This window comes from Oryx dammah, unplaced genomic scaffold (genome assembly GCF_014754425.2).
Source record: "Oryx dammah isolate SB20612 unplaced genomic scaffold, SCBI_Odam_1.1 HiC_scaffold_22, whole genome shotgun sequence".
NCBI lineage: Eukaryota > Metazoa > Chordata > Mammalia > Artiodactyla > Bovidae > Oryx > Oryx dammah.
In genome coordinates, this window is record NW_024070206.1 from 17295341 (window position 1) to 17311822 (window position 16482).

The window sequence follows — 16482 nt, forward strand, 5'->3', positions numbered from 1 at the left end:
TGGCATCACTGACTCAATGGTCATGAGTTTGAGCAAACTCTGGAAGATATGGAAGGGCAGGGAAGCCTGGGGTGCTGCAGTTCATGGAGCTGCAAAGAGTCAGACTCGACTTAGCAACTGAACCACAATCCCAAATTCTAGTAATATTGTCTTGGGAGGCTGCAACTTGTGTTCTAAAATCAGTTTCAGTGGTCCAGGTTCAATTTCCATACGTAACTTATAAGAATACCGAAACAGCAGCACACGTGGTGTGTGTGCTGAGTGCAGTGCTTAGCAGATGCCACTGTTTTTTGGCCTATCTATTCAATCCTCCTCAAAATCCCACAGAACAGGTATCCTTTTTTCATTAAAACAGAATCTGAGCCACATAAAAACAGGGGCCACACAGCTTATACAGGGCAGACCTGCGAGTTTAACTACTAAATGATAAAGTAATGGAAAATATTCTCCCTGCTAGTTACCAGAAACGGAAGGGTAAGAGATCCACGCCATATTTCTAAATGTGCATCGGTTTTACTATTTATAGTGATAAAGACTACAACAACATCACTTAAAAGTTTTTCTGTCGCCATGAATCACTGGACAGAATCAACCCCTTAGGACAACCTGTTGGCAACATGGGTCTGCTAGAAGCTCTGATAAACACACTTTTAGGAAAGTGGGTGATGCAAAAGGAAGATCATTTGCAGACCTGAAGAAGGAGGAGGGCGCAGTCATTATCAGGGACATAGGAGAAAGCAGTGGCTGTCTGCAGACTTGATGCAGCCTCGAAACACAAGGAGACAGGTGGCCGGAAGATGCCTCTTAAAGTCTGCAAGCTGTTCCACTACGAGAGGCCCCTCTCCTATGGGGGTGTCCTGATATCTCTCAACTGACAGCTTTTGTCTGGTACAAGATGGTCAGAAAGAGGCTGAGTTGATAGGTAGAAGGACAAGAGGGTTGAAATGTGAGCCAAACAGTAGGGGACTGGAAAGAACTTAAATGAGTTTGCTTATCTGAGAGGTGGGGCTTCTGCCTCGGGTTTAGAACTATCCTGCTAAACAGATTTTGAAGAAAACATCTTTCAAGTCCTAAAGGTGGTCTTTGAATGTACATTTTCTCCATGAGTCATTCCTAGCCCTAAAAATGTATAGAACAAAGTTACATATCACATTAAAATTTAGACAGAGAAATCTGTAACTCAATCCACTAATAAACACAGATATTTGAGATAGATCAAAAAATTAATGACCTCATACCTCAAATGATCAGAATTACAGGATGATTTTTAAGAAGCTCAAATTGAAGCCACTTTACCAAAAGAATTGAAGAGAAAAATAAAAATAGAAAACTAGAAACATGAAGACAGCGGAAGAAGCCAGTGTAATTAAATGTTTTGAGTCTCAAGGGATCATAGAAATCATCTAGCTCTACATCCTTGCTGCTAAGCATTTTGGTTTGTTTTTGTTTTTCTTTCAGAGGAAAATTATTGTTGAAAGAAAAGAGAATGATATTCAAAGTTAATCATCACTGATTGACTTCATTTGTTTTATACTTCTATTCTGAAAATTTGACTTTTTGATCATATCAGATTTGATCAAAATCAGATTTTTGAGGCTAAAAATTTGATCAAAATCAGATTTTAAGGCTAACTCATATTTTAATATTTTGTGGGGATAACTTACATTGACTCCTTTGACAAATGTAGAAAAAAAATTTCTGCATAGGAGGAAGTCCCTCTCCTCCCTATACCCACCTGTTGACCACCAATTTTCCCAAGTGTGAACTTCTGCATATTAGGTCTGTTTTAAGCTGGACCCACCTGCACTTGGCCTTCAGGTGTTCAAAATATCTTGGGAGAAATAAAATATTCACAAACTCTAAAGATATTTAGAACTTCTTAAGACCAGAATATTCCACTGAAATGCCAGATACTCTGGAAACACCTGGGGGACTTCTTTCTTCAGGACTATATACCAATATTGTCTTTTTTTTTTTTTTTTAATCTACTATAAACACTATCCAGGCAGGCAGTGTAAAAAAAGATATACCTATACAAAGTGATTGATCTCATGTAAGAAAATAATAATGTCAGTTTGAGTTTTAGTACAAAGTGTGTGTATGCAGGTGAACAAATGTTTTTGTTTAGAACACTCTACTACTGTCACAGATGTGACAATACTGGTGTAAGGTAAGAAAACCAAAATGGGTTGCCTTAGGAATTGTGGGGAAAGATTCATGTTCTATGTAGGTATCCAACAAGCAGCCAGAAAAAACACCTTTACACGTAGAGCCATTTTTTGGAGGGGGAACATTATTCACAATACAAATACAGTCACCATGAGCCCACCAGTTCAGTTCAGCCACTCAGTCGTGTCCAGCTCTTTGCGACCCCACGGACTGCAGCACACCAGGCTTCCCTGTCTATCACCAACTCCCGGAGCTTACTCAAACTCGTGTCCATGGTGTCAGTGATGACATCCAACCGTCTCATCCTCTGTTGTCTCCTTCTCACCCACCTTCAGTCTTTCCCAGTATCAGGGTCTTTTCAAATAAGACAGTTCTTCACATCAGGTGGCCAAAGTATTGGAGTTTCAGCATCAGTCCTTCCAATGAATATTCAAGACTGATTTTCTTTAGGATGGACTGGTTGGATCTCCTTACTGTCCAAGAGACTCTCAAGAGTCTTCTCCAACACCACAGTTCAAAACCATCAATTCTTCAGTGCTCAGCTTTCTTTATAGTCCAACTCTCACATCCATACATGACTACCATAGCTATGGAAAAACCATAGCTTTGACTAAATGGACATTTGTTGGCAAAGTAATGTCTATGCTTTTTAATAAGCTGTCTAGGTTGGTCATTGCTTTTCCTACAAGGAGCAAGCATCTTTTAATTTCATGGCTGCAGTCACCATCTGCAGTGATTTTGGAACCTAAAAAAATAAAGTCTGTCACTGTTTCCACTGTTTCCCCATCTATTTGCCATGAAGTAATGGGACTGGATGCCATGGTCTTAGTATTCTGAATGTTGAGCTTTAAGCCACCTTTTTCATTCTCCTCTTTCACTTTTATCAAGAGGCTCTTTAGTTCTTTGCTCACTGTCATAAGGGTGGTGTGTGTCATCTGCATATCTGAGGTTATTGATATTTCTCCTGGCAATCTTGATTCCAGGGTCTGCTTCATTCAGCCCAGCATTTCTTATGATGTACTCTGCATATAAGTTAAATAAGCAGGGTGACAATATACAGCCTTGATGTACTCCTTTCTCAGTTTGGAACTGGTCTGTTGTTCCATGTCCAGTTCTAACTATTGCTTCTTGACCTGCATACAGATTTCTCAGGACGCAGGTCAGGTGGTCTGGTATTCCCATCTCTTTCAGAATTTTCCACAGTATGTTGTGATCCACACAGTCTAAAGGCTTTGGCATTGTCAATAAATAAATAGAAGTAGATGTTTCTCTGGAACTCTCTTGCTTTTTCAGTGATCCAATGGATGTTGGCAATTTGATCTCTGTAAGTAAGCTCATATCTTTTTCTCAAGGCCTTTCTTTAAGCTTGCCCTCTGCCTCTTGCCATGAATCTTCGCTCTTTGATTCAGTATGATTCAGGGCATGGACTGCAGACTGGTGCTGGCCTGTCAAACGTATTGTACCACCTGAATAGCCGGTGGTAGGCACAGGGGTAGCCTTTTCAGAATACCTGCTTATCCATATATCCTCTACCTGGACCCCAGTTTCCTCCTCAGTGGAAGTGGAAGTGTAAGCCATCTGATAACAGGCTGTTGTGGGCTTAGACACCAGGGGCAAGTGAAGCACATTACATATTCCTAACACAAGGTAGAAGCCATTTGAATATGGGGCCCTTTACTTTCTCTCCTCTTTAAGACTTCCTCCAAGATTCAGTCTTTATCTGGAAAATGAGGAGGCTAATTTAGATTCTGGGGAGCTTCTGAAAAGACTTGGTGCTTTTGGACTCCACCCAGATTACACCCAGATTAACTCAATGGGATTGGACCTGGGCTTTGGTAGTTTCTATAAGCTCCCTCAATAATCCCATCTATGGTTAAAGTTGAGAACCACTACTCTAGGTGTTCCGTCTTGACTTTTCAATTCTGAAATGGAAGGAGGAGTATGTAAGCACTGGTAGAAGGAATTCCTTATACCCTGTTTTGCTTCAGGTTGGTTCTTCCCAAAATGGCAAAGTAGATGCGATATGGCATATTCAAAACAAGCCGACGCTTTTCCTCACTGCTGAGTCTTAGGTGGGAGACTCCACCGCCTACCTCTGCCTCACTGTGGTTTCCTCTGAAGAAGGGACAACAACCGCCATAACTCTCCATCTGGGAACTGGAGAAGGGAAGGGATGAGAACAGCAGAAATGCTTTGCCAAGACAAAAGGATTCAAAATGCTCCACAAAAATTCCCTGTCTTACTCTGAGATAGATAAATTATTTTTCCTTGAATAGGCTGAGATAAAAAGAACTCAATATGGTATACAAAAGTGAAGATGTGGCTGCTTGTCCTGATTTTATCAGTGATCAGTTTGGGTTTGAATTATCTTAACAATGGTGATACGCTCTAACTCAAGGTTTCATAGCATAAGAGATGAAGAATACAGGTGTGGGTGCTGGATCACCTGGGTTCAAATTCTATTTCTGCCACTTATGGGCTTTGTGATCTTAGCAATTCTGCAATTACTTTTGAAATGAAAATAATATTATTACTGATTTCACAAAGGTTTATAAGGATTAACTGATGAATAAATGTAAAGTTCAAAGAACACTTTCTGGCATACAGTTCACTTTTAGTAAGTCTTTGGCATATGTACACTCAGCCAAAGGCCATGTGGACATGTAGCAACACCAGCTCCTGCTGAGTCCAACAGCGGCTGGGTACTCTGGAAAATCCCGAGCTTCCTTTTCCATCTTTATGACTGTTGACTCTCAGCCTGTAGGCAGCTGGTGTCCATGCGAGCAGAGTCTGACAAGGGTGATTCTGTTCTGAAAGACACTATGCACCCTTGAAGAACAAGCAACCTGGGAACTCAGGGATTTCACATTCAAAAGAAAGGAGCCATCAGAAGCCTCTGACTCTCTAACCTGCTCTGCTGCTTTTCAGTGTAGGGGCAGCCGCTTGAAATACCCAAAAACACAGACCATCACTGAGTCACAGGTTACTGTCATCACCCCTTCCCTGCATCACCATGCCTCTTCTGGTGGGACATGTGCACAGCTCGAATTTCTTCCCGTTCAGAAACTCCATGGTAACACCTTCCTAAAAACTAGCTTCTCCTCACAAAATGTTTGGAGTCCTTGCATTGAAAAATTCTGGGTTAGGACTCATGGAGCCCAAGATATTTTGCAGATGGTTATGTCTCCCGATGTCTGTAAGTAGAACTGATTGTGGGGCCTGAGGAAAATGGAGTAAGGGTTTGCTTAGGGATGACAAAGTCCTCCTCCTTTGAACATTGGGGGATAATCACACTTAATCCAGGAACGAACACTGTAACTTCTTAACCTGTACCTCCTTTGGGTTTACAGTCCCCTTATTTGTCCAGTCAGCCAAGTAGCTACCAGGTCCATTGATTCCGGCCCTATACTTTAGCTGGCATTTCTTCCCTCAGGAACATGTCCCGCTGACCCCAGCCTGGCTTCATTCCCTACTACATCTCATATGGACCAACAGCCCAGGCTTATTACTGGCTCAATCCCCTCTTCATTTCATTACATCTACTAACTATGGTACAACCTTCTTGCATCACAGTTGTGGTTCTTCCCCATACTCAAGCCTTCAGTGGCTCTGCTGTTCTCAGACAGATGTCAAAATCTAAAATGTGGATTCTGATTCAAATAAATCAGATGTCAAAATCTAAAATCTGGATTCTGATTCAAACAAATCAACTGTAAAATCCATGTTAAGATAATTAGAGAAATCTGAACATGAACTGGGATTAGAAAATACTATGGAATTATTGTTACTTTTATAGGTAAAATAACATAATACTTTCATATTATATTAAAATAATATTTTATAGGTAATAATAACATAAACCAATAACATAACAGCATTACGATAATATATTTTAAAGGCCTTATTTGTTAGAAAAGCTTAGTGAATTATTTATGAGTAAAATAACATGATGACTGGGATTTTTAAAAAATACTTTCCCCAGATTTAAAATTAAAAATACATATGTATCTGGGAGTATAGCTGAAATAAGACTGGCAAATGGTAATGATTACAGAAGCTGGCCCAGGGGTGTGTGGGGAACTGATCACATCAACTCGGGAAAACTGACTGTCAAAGACTTTGCAAACAGGTTATTAAACCATTGACAGCTTAAAATTGTTCACTGGGGAGATATTTACACCACAGAAATCAGCCCATGCTCCAAATCAAGGCTTCTGTAACAACATATTATTAAAGTTGAATAATAGATAATAAACATTAGATAATAAATGGAGGATTATTAAACTAATATGCCTATTTTTCTGGACTTTGGAGACCTTGTACAATTTGGTCCCAACCTAATTTGCAGCTATATCCTCACCATATTCCATCTAAACCAGAGCAGTTAAAGTACTCTGTCTCCAGAACACACCCAAGAATCTCCACCCTTGGTTTGGTCTTCATCCAGGCTTCCCCTGCCCTGGAGTAAGTTCACTGCCTCACTTCCTTCTCACCTATCTTGGCCGAGGTACCTAGAAGACTTTTTTGCTTGCTCACATAGATGCAATTTCTCCTTCCTCTGAATTCTTAAATAGTTTAACCTAAGGAGAAGGGGACGACAGAGGATGAGATGGTTGGATGGCCTCACCGACATGATAGACATGAGTTTGAGTATGCTCCAGGAGTTGGTGATGGACAGGGAAGCCTGGCATGCTGCAGTCTGTGGGGTCGCAAAGAGTCAGACATGACTGAGCGACTGAACTGAACTGAAACTTCTCTGCCTGGGGGAGGGCATGGCAACCCATTCCAGTATTCTTGCCTGGAGAATCCCCATGGACAGAGGAAACTGGTGGCCTACAGTTCATGTGGCTGAGAAGAGCTGGACACAACTGAGCAATTAAGCACACACTTCTCTAACGAAAGGAAAAGTTGAATTTGCTATATGTGGCAGCCACCATGCTAGGTTACTTTCACAATATTGTCTCATTTAATCCTCACAACAGTCTGTGGGATAAGCAGCACAGCTTTTTTGCTCGATAAGGAAAATGAGGATTAAAGCCATTAGGCAACTTCCCAAAGCTAATAGTGGTAGAATATTCCAGAACTGCCAAATTCTGGGGAAGAGTCTGTGCAGCACGTAGCTCTACATAAAGATCTCCATGGGCACCTTTGAATGAAATGGCAGCTCGGTAACTGAAAGTCCTGTTTTCTCTGAACTGAAAAATGTTTTCCCTGTGTTCGGAGTGACTCTTCTTACCTTTCACTGCAAATGTCCCCTTGGCCGTAACAGCAATAGCCATTTTAGAAATTTCTTTAAAATAGCTACCCTTATATAACAGCTATTACACTTGCCTCCCAAAATCCTGTCATTGAGGCATACTTGAAGTAAAATCCAATTTTTCCTATAAGAAGCCTCCTCTCTCCTCTGAGACAGTGGGGCGTTTATGAAGCAGGTGAGAACCAAGTCCTTTAGTGGGTGCTCTCTTTTGGGGGGATGGATCTTCTCAAGGTTGCTTTCCAGCATGGCAGATGGACAGATGACACTTGCATCTGAGCTTGGGCCCCATGCTATGGTTGTTTCTTCCTAACATTCCCCACCAGGGCCCTTGTAAGCATGTGCTTAAATGCCCACAGGCATATACACGGACACTTTACTACAAAATTTAAACAACCGTCAGATGCCTGTAGGAGAGACAAAGAACTAACTGCAAAGAAGCTGTGGCTGCTATTTGTATCCTAGATGAGAGCAGAGGATCTAGCATTTGCCTTGGATTGCTCCTGGAGAGTTCAGCCTGCAAAAGGAATGGAATGTCTAGCAAGAGGGGCGTGGTGAATAAATGATGGTACTAGCAAGAAGACAAAAATAGCTAGCTGCTAGAAGATTTTTCCAGTGACATGAAAAGCATGCAAACAAACAAAAAAGAAGGTTAAAAAGGCATATAAAATATGAATGTCAATTTTTTAAAAAATCCCATAGATGTGTACGTTTTTGCACAATAATTATGGTAAGACTATACCCCAAAAGGTCATTAAAAGTATTTCTGGGGTGGAAAGAGATTTTCAAAATTTTCTAAATATTTTCCAAATTTCTTCTTTTTAGTTAACTTTTACAGTTAGCATCCATCACCACACAGAATTACAAATTTTTTCTTGTGATGAGAGCTTTCAAGACTCACTCTTTTAATGACTTTCAAATATAACTAAAGTCACCATGGAGTATATTACATCCCCAGGACTTATTTATTTTATAACTAGAAGACTATACTATTTTTTACCACTTTCACATATTCCAAAATTTTTACAGTGGACAACTTATAGCTCTTAACTCAGAGGAAAAAAAAAGAGTAAAAATAAAATGAAGAAGTCACATGACTATGGGGCTTCCACTAAGCTTCTGCTGCTTTTAATCCTTTCAAGAATGGAGAGAGATGGTCTGGGAAAGGTAGATGAGGGTCCTCATTTCTAGTCATCCAAGGATAAGAGAGGGGGCTCAAATATGTTCATTCCTTCAAAGGCAGGAAGAACAAGGTGTTGGAAAATGAAAGATGTGTTTGCAGGGGACCAAATATTAAGAGAAGAGTCTGGGTGACATAGGTGTGAATTTCAGGAAGCTTTCCATCTGTGTTTTTTCAACCTACTGAGACCAGTAACCTCCAGTGAGGCAGTTCTTCCTGCTCACCCAGAACAGAAGCCAAGCTCACCGACCCAGGAAGAACTCTCAACCCTAGTGCACAGGCTGTAAAATCTCAGCATCAGGCTCTACCTTCAAAGTAATGTGTTTATTTCCAGGAATGAACATGGTGCCTTTACAAACCAATAATCAGGAGAAAGGCTGACAGTGACTTCCTGACCCACCTCTTTTTTATCTGGATGCAGAAAAGAAGGAGAGAGACAGGAGACAGGAGAGGTCAGACTCATACACTCACTACTCTCCACACCTTCAAACCAGAGGGGCAGCAAGGACGAGGGAGAAAATCATGACTATTTTCCCTAAGAGGCTACAGCAGGAAATGTTTCAAGGAAGGAAAAACAAGACAAAAACTTTTCCATGCAAGTGGTGAATGTGGATCACGTGAAAGCCAACAGGCCCACTGACAATGAGCCCAGGGAGGGGTCCTCAGTGAATTACCTCCTGAAAGTCAGTGACAGTTCCTGGGAAGGAACACACCCATGAATGACTGGACATCGGGATGCCTGGGGCTCAGTTTCACCTGAAACCCAGAGAGAAGGGAAAACAATAACAAAAGCCACAGCCCCAAACATGTGGGCAATGTTCTGTTTCTCTCTGGAAAAGCACCCAAGAGGGTGATGTTGATTCGAGACACATCCGGGCCTTTTTGATTTAGGAACAACACTGAAGAACTGACTTTGATCTGGGCACTACACTCTGTCCACAAGATTCCCAGGGCCTCCTGGCCTCAGGAACATGCATCCTGAGGAGTGAAAAATACACATTTATATTCCAGCCGCGGGGGAATGACACACAAATGGAATAATGTGGAAAGGTCAGATGGAACCAAGGGAGTGAGCCATCTGCACCAACCACCACAGTGTAATCGGCAGGGAGCAGGGGAGCTGCTCTTCTAGGATCACGGCCTCAAGTGTTATGGGCAGACCCCCAATATATCTAACAATAGATCATTTAAAATCAAATATCTTTAGAACTGTGGGCTCAACAAACAGAGAGAGAATATGATCAACTCAGAAATAATGCCGAAACCACACACACACCCATACACACACACACCTTCCATAAAGTCAGTCTCCACTATGTATCCGTTTCAAGCCACAAAACAACATAGTACAAAGCCTCTTCCCACCCCCGTTTATTTTTATAAATTCCAGATAAAAATAAATCTTTGGCCGGGATGCCACTGTGTGTGAGTGTAGGTGTGGAGGTGGGTGGGACATGGATCGATTTTCTTTTATTTTTGTTTTATATTCTCTGAGCTCACCTGAAAGCTTGTATGCATTATGTGAATAACTACTTGAATAAATTATCATTTTTCAATATTGTCAAAAGACTTCCTGACTATTTTTAAAACCTCCCTGTGTCCTAACAGAAGGATTAACAAGCTGTGATCAAAACACCCCAAACTGTACATGGGTTTATCTTTGACTCTCACCAGCAGGGCCCTGGATTTTGTTCACTGTCTCCCCCAAGCCTCTTACTCTCCTTCCGATCTGGTCCTCAGTGCTCTCAGTGGTCTGGGGCCTCCTCTCCCCAGGTCTTGGTGCCTCAGTTTCCTCCGGCAGTGAAAGGGGACCCACAGGATACGCTCCACATGGGGGAAGTGTAGTAAGGGTACAGTGAGCTCTTGGCTATGAAACATGTTTAAAGAAGAAAACATCCTCAAGTTTTATGGAATTCTTGTATTAACAATTACCTGCTCTGCCTTTGGGAGTCCCTGCAGAGGTGCGGCGGGTGGGGTCTTGGGCAGCACTGAGTTGAGGAGTGACAGAAGTTTCCCACTCAAGGGGGAACAGAGGCAGGGGTGAGACAGCTCATTTCTTGCTCTTGGATTTACCCGTCTTTGCATACACATTCTATCTACACTGGGATCCACGCGGAACACAAGGACTATGTGTGTCGGATATGCATTTGTGTGTGTGTGTGTGTGTGGGTGTGGGTGTGGTTATGCCTTTGTGTGGAGACAGTAAGCTTCCTTCCGAAGACAGGCAAGGTGATTTTCCACCTTCAAAGCTGCCAGGGAGGTCCCAAGAGAGACTTTGCCTGTGCCTCTTGTCGCTTGCTCATAGTGACCTCCAAAAAGCATTCTGGCCAGAGATAATAATGGCCCATTTTCTAACCAAGATCAGCAAAACTCAACCATCTGCTTCTGCAGAGTCTGAGATTAACCTGGCCCCCAGACTGTGGCTACAAGGTATTTGCTCACAAAGATTCCACAAATGGGAGTACCCTGTACCAAAGAGGAGAAATGCAGGAGAAAATCCCACCTTCCACATTCTTGGTTTAACCCTTTCCTATGCTGAGTCACCCACCACCACACATTCCAAGCAGCTTGGTCTACTCTCTTTCGCACTACAAAATATTAAGGAAGCAGAAAGAGGTGGTTTTGTTTGTGATGAGTTGAGAGGAGCCAGTGGGAGATGACAAGCTACCAAGTCACTGTCAAGGCTGGTTCTCTGAGTCAGAGATGCTGGAAATCCAAGGTGGGGGCTTGCGCCCTGGTGCCAACTTTGTTTCCTCACAACCAAAATTCATAAAAGGATCAGTGGAACTTACTTGTGGCTGAAATCCTTTGAGGTCACTGGCTGCAAGGTCACTGGCTGTGAGGAGCTGGAAAAGAACAAAGAAGTCTTCCTTAGTGATACCTCTCAACAGTTTGCATACAGCATCCCCAGGACAACTGATCAGCAATGGATAAGACAGAACCCAGAGCCAGGGCTAAGTAGCAGAATCACAAAAGGCAAATGCAGGCTAGCAGCCTGGAAGCAATGGCCTTTTCACCTTGTGTCTATTCTATTTCTTACTCTCTGCTGCCTTCTCCTATCTTCTTTCTAGGTGCGATCAATCCTTCAGTCTTAAGTTAGGCAGCATGAACTATGAATGGATTTCAACGGACCCAAAGAGTCCCTGAGACTGTAAGTACAAATTACATGTGAGTCCACACACTTCTTTAGGGAGAGAGTCCCTGACTTCCTTCCTACTATCAAATTATTCTGTGATACCACAAGTAAAAGAGACAGTTAAAGGCCCATCTCCTCCGGGAGGGCTGTTGCTTCTTCCTCCTCTTTTTTAAAAATCAGACCAGTGAAAATGACCCTATCCTCTCCCCAGCTGCACGCGACTCAGTTTCCCTTTACTGTATGTTGCCTTTCATTTTATATACTTTTGAAATATTCAGAGTGAGTTTATGGGTCTGACTATCATGCACAATGTTGATGGATAAGTCAGGCTATGTATGTTCTGTATCTCTGTGTTCAATTCATATTAAAGGGTAAAGTTAAGGTTTTAATATGTTTGCATGCTATCCAGAAGACACTCAGTGAAGTCCTAAAATAAATTAATAAAATACTCACATTCTTAATTGTTTCTCAAAAATGCTGGGAAAGCAGGATAAAGAGAAAAGAGGCAGATGCTTATTTTGATTCAAGGAGTGTGACTGCTTGCTAGCTTTGTTAGGCCTGGAGAGCGTTTGTGAAAAATAAGAAAGATTTCATGTTTGCTGTAACAATATTTTGTTTGGTTCAAGAAAGAGAGGAAGTCATGCTGGGCTGCAGTGCCTCCAGCCTTACAAAAGCTCATCTGGGCTCTTTAGCTCAGAAAAGTTCAACTGAGCTCATTGCTCTTTAGGCAATGACTTTGCCTAAAATGATGCACAAAGTGGTGTAAACTCTGGAATACAGTAGGAAGGAGGTGGAGATTGCAAAAGCTGTACCTCTCTCCCCACACCCAGGCCTGCAGGTAGCTTCCAGCTGAGCCAACCCCCACAACCCCGCCCCGACCCCGCCACACCCCCCAACCCCAGGGACGTGGAATTTGCCTGGAAAGGTGGCACCATCTTGAGAGAGAGGCAGCTCAGCCCCTGTGACTGCAAACACAGCCAACAACAAGCCACGAGGGCACCTCATGAGACACTGGGGCCAGAACATAATTATAAGGCGTCTCTGCCTGCAAGGAACATACAATTTGGTCCAAGGGTAAGACACACATATGTCAGTTTGAGTAGACTGTTAGTGTCAAACTGTGAACAATGTAAGGCAAGAAATGTCAGGGTGGGGTTACTAAAATAAGAGTTTGAACTGAGCCTTGAGAATGGCAAGGCGGCAGTGCATGGAGCTCCTTCAGGTGGGCAGTGGGAAGAATACATGGCAAAGGGGTTTACCAACCCCAGCAGGCAGCTCACTCTGCATTATCCCCTGCTAGCCATGGCGTACTTTAAGGAAGAAGGCTGGGAATCAGCATCATTGTTGCTGCTTTACAGAATTTTTTTTAATCTTCGAAAATCCTTCATGAGATAGAAAGTATCTCCTCTTTATGGATGGGAAAATCGAGACTCTGGGAGGTTAAACAGCCTTTTTTAGGTCACACAGGTATGGCAGGAGCTCTTCTACTGCCTTTTTATGGGGTTTACGAGACAACAGAAGTGAGAGCAAAGCGTCTAGTTCTTCCTAGTTCTGAGACGCTGCAACAGAAAATAAACCACAGGGGTGTTCATAGCATCTTAGCATTTGCACTATTTTGTCAAATCAGAGGCTTGGGATTGAGTAATGACCATATCCAGATTGAATGGAAATAGAGATGTGGCATTTTGGGTTATTATTCCTTATGGCCCGAGCTCAACAAGTTAGGATCTATCCCATCCTCGCTGGAAAACGTATATCCTTTTCCCTTTTCTTAGAAAAGCAAAAGAAGCATGAAATTTAGTTATTTTTTCTTTCTTGGCTGTGCCACACAGCATGTAGAATCTTAGTTCCTTGACCAGGCATCAAACCTGCGCCCTCTGTGGTGGAAGCACAAAGTCCTAACCACTGGACCGCCAGGGAATTCCTACAACTTAGTTCTTAATTATTTGAAGTTTTATCTTGTGCTGTTGTGTGCGTGTGTGTGTGTATTTAAATTTTCCTTTTCTAGCCTAAACAAGTCCACGCACAACAAGACAATGGTTTATATCCCACACAACTATTGCATTTCTCAAGAAAAGTCTTGACATACAATTAGTCATCGAATGCCTGTTGGTCAAATAACTTAAAAGTAGGGAATACTGTCAAACTAGAGGTGAGGACTAGAATGACTAAATTGCTGAGATGTGTGAGAGATGGCCTATGACATCCTTCAAGCTGACAAGAGGAAATGACACCTAGAATGCATAGCACCCAGAGCACTTCCTGCATGAAGTAAGCATTCAAATATCTGGATGAATTAATCAGCTCCAACATGGGAACACGTCCTTCTGTGTCCATGATAGATTTTAGTAGAGAATAACAGCTTATGCTTCAGTGCATGAGTCTCAAGGTTAAACTGAAGAAAGAACAGTAAGGGCAAAATATAAACCACACCCCTTGAACACACCCCTTGCTAGAGCTGATTGTTTCATAGCTGATTCCACATTCTGCACCCAGGAAAGGAGAAAGAACTGACCCTCAGGCACTGACGTGTGGAGCTCAGGTACAGATTAGAAATACACAACAGGAAGTCCTCCTATATTTCAGAACTGAAGACCACCTAGATCTGGACCCCCAAAAAAGACTTCCAATCTTGTCAGGACTTGAAAGAGACAGCCAAAGGTCCCTGGATGGATGAGGAAATCACTGAGTCTCCAGGAAGCTCAGGAGCCACCTCTGCTGGGCAACTAGAGGAGCGGAGGTGGTACAGACAGAAGATCCCTACTCTGTCCATCTCCCCCTCCTTTCAACCAGCACAGCTCAGCTTTTCTCTTTTTCATGTACATAGTTTCATTTGAGAACAAATATTCTGCCATTAAAACAAATTTGAAACCTCCAGACTAAGTCCTTGTTTTGCACAAAGTTGAGAAGTGGCTTCTTCAAGTCCCATTGCTAAACTAACAACAAGCCTGTGTGGGTCCACGACCCCTGGTCCCTCTGCAGAAACATCCACGAGTGACTGTCTTGGTCTGGTCCAACCCTCACACCCAGGCATGACTGGCTGCTGGCCTCTATCCTGAAGGTAGGGAAGATGGGCTCAGGGGCGGAGGCATGGCCAAGAAGAGATGACAATGTCCTTCCATAAGGAGTGTCCTCAAAAGCACTGATACAGACCATCCAAACTGTCCCCCACAACCAGATCCCATCTTAATCCCATCCCACAGGACACCAATTCACTTCTCTGGGAGCATCCTAGCTGTGTGGGGAAGGATTCAGGACAGGGAAGGCAGAGAGGGAGGAATATTCAATCCTCCCTAGCTCTGGGGACTTCAATCAGGCTGGCAGTAATGAAAAGGATCCTGCCTTTTCCCAGGATGGCTGAATGTCTGCACTGCTCCCAGCAAGAGAGCTGGACGGGTGTGGGGGAGAAGGGTAGACGGAATTACATTTAAAAGGCAAAGGAAGGAGAAAATTCTTTCATCTCCCTGGTGGAGCTGGGCAGTGATCCTGGGGCCCTGTCTCAGACCGTTCTCATTCCTGACACGTCTCCCTGCTCTCTGCAACAGTCCACATTCAGAACATTGGGACGATGACCCTGCTTTCCATTTTGGAGGAGCTGCACTTTCTCTCTTGGCGCAAGCTCAATTTTTTTTCTGGGTCTCTCTAAACCCAAAGGGCAGGCTGGGGAGCAGGGGGCTTAGAGGAAGATGAAGGCAGCTGTGGGCCCTTGGGTAAGAGAAACAGCTTTAGTTTCACAAGCATTCCTCTCGCACCCAGTTCACTGGATGGGATCCCTTTGCTTCCGGCACCAGAAGTCACCCCCAGCACAGCTGCAGCCAGCATCGCCCTGGGACCTCCATGGGCCTCAGACTGCCTCTCAAACAGCTTCCTTTTCACCTGCTAAAGTCTACAGCTTCCAGAGCTTCCTTCAAAGGAGGGGAGGAGGCTGCTCCACTTCCCTCTGTGACCTCCAGCCCCAGGAACATCACTTCCCCTCATCAAAAGGACACATCACATCTGGGTAGGGTGAAGCCTAGTATGTCTCCACCAGTCCCTCCTCTGGCTGACCCAGGACACAGGCATCTGGAAAGGGAATTCCTGATACAACACGGGTTGGGGCTCACACTGGACATGTGGCTGAAAGGATCTCAGTCTTGTAGACACGCAGCTGGACACAATGAAGCCTGGCTGTGCTAGGGATGCTCTGGGTCCAATATTTGCTCTTCTCCAATATTTGCTTGACGTGGGCCAGAAAAGCAGATGACAACATGTGAGATGGATGGGTGGAAGGATGGATGGGTGGGTGGTAGATTCGGAGCTAGACAGGTACACAGATAAAGGAACAAAGCAAAGACTGCTTTGGGGGAACAAATGACCCTATTTCAAATTTCCCTTAAAGACACCATCCTTTCATTAAGTATGGTTTTTATCTCATCTGTCCTCTTTTCAATCTATTCTCCTTTCCCTTTCCTATATTTTGGTAGGAAACGGATGTTTTTTCCCTCTTTATGTTGTGAAGTTTTCACTTGCTTCTTACTTTGGCTACAGGATGGGCCATGAACTGCATCTCACCCCAATTTCTCAAACCACGGAACAGTTGGGGATAGCCTGTGTGGAAGGCAGTGTTCCAGGAAGCAACACAAACACCCAATTATGTGTGCGATTGGAGCTGTTAGGAATCAACTAGAAACTAAGGCCCAGAAAGAGTGGCTTACCCAGTGGACAAATCAGAAACAACAAAGCCAACCATATGTATGCAACGCA

At 43.3% G+C, this 16482-nt stretch overlaps 1 protein-coding gene across 1 annotated transcript in view; it reads right to left on the reverse strand.

Moving 5' to 3' along the window:
• The window catches only part of SETBP1 (SET binding protein 1), a 385267-nt gene that overhangs the window by 190163 nt on the left and 178622 nt on the right, over positions 1–16482 (reverse strand). The window contains exon 2 of the mRNA XM_040264576.1: positions 11396–11449. Within this exon, the coding sequence (XP_040120510.1) occupies positions 11396–11449 (54 nt within the window). The remainder of the gene's footprint in view (positions 1–11395; positions 11450–16482) is intronic.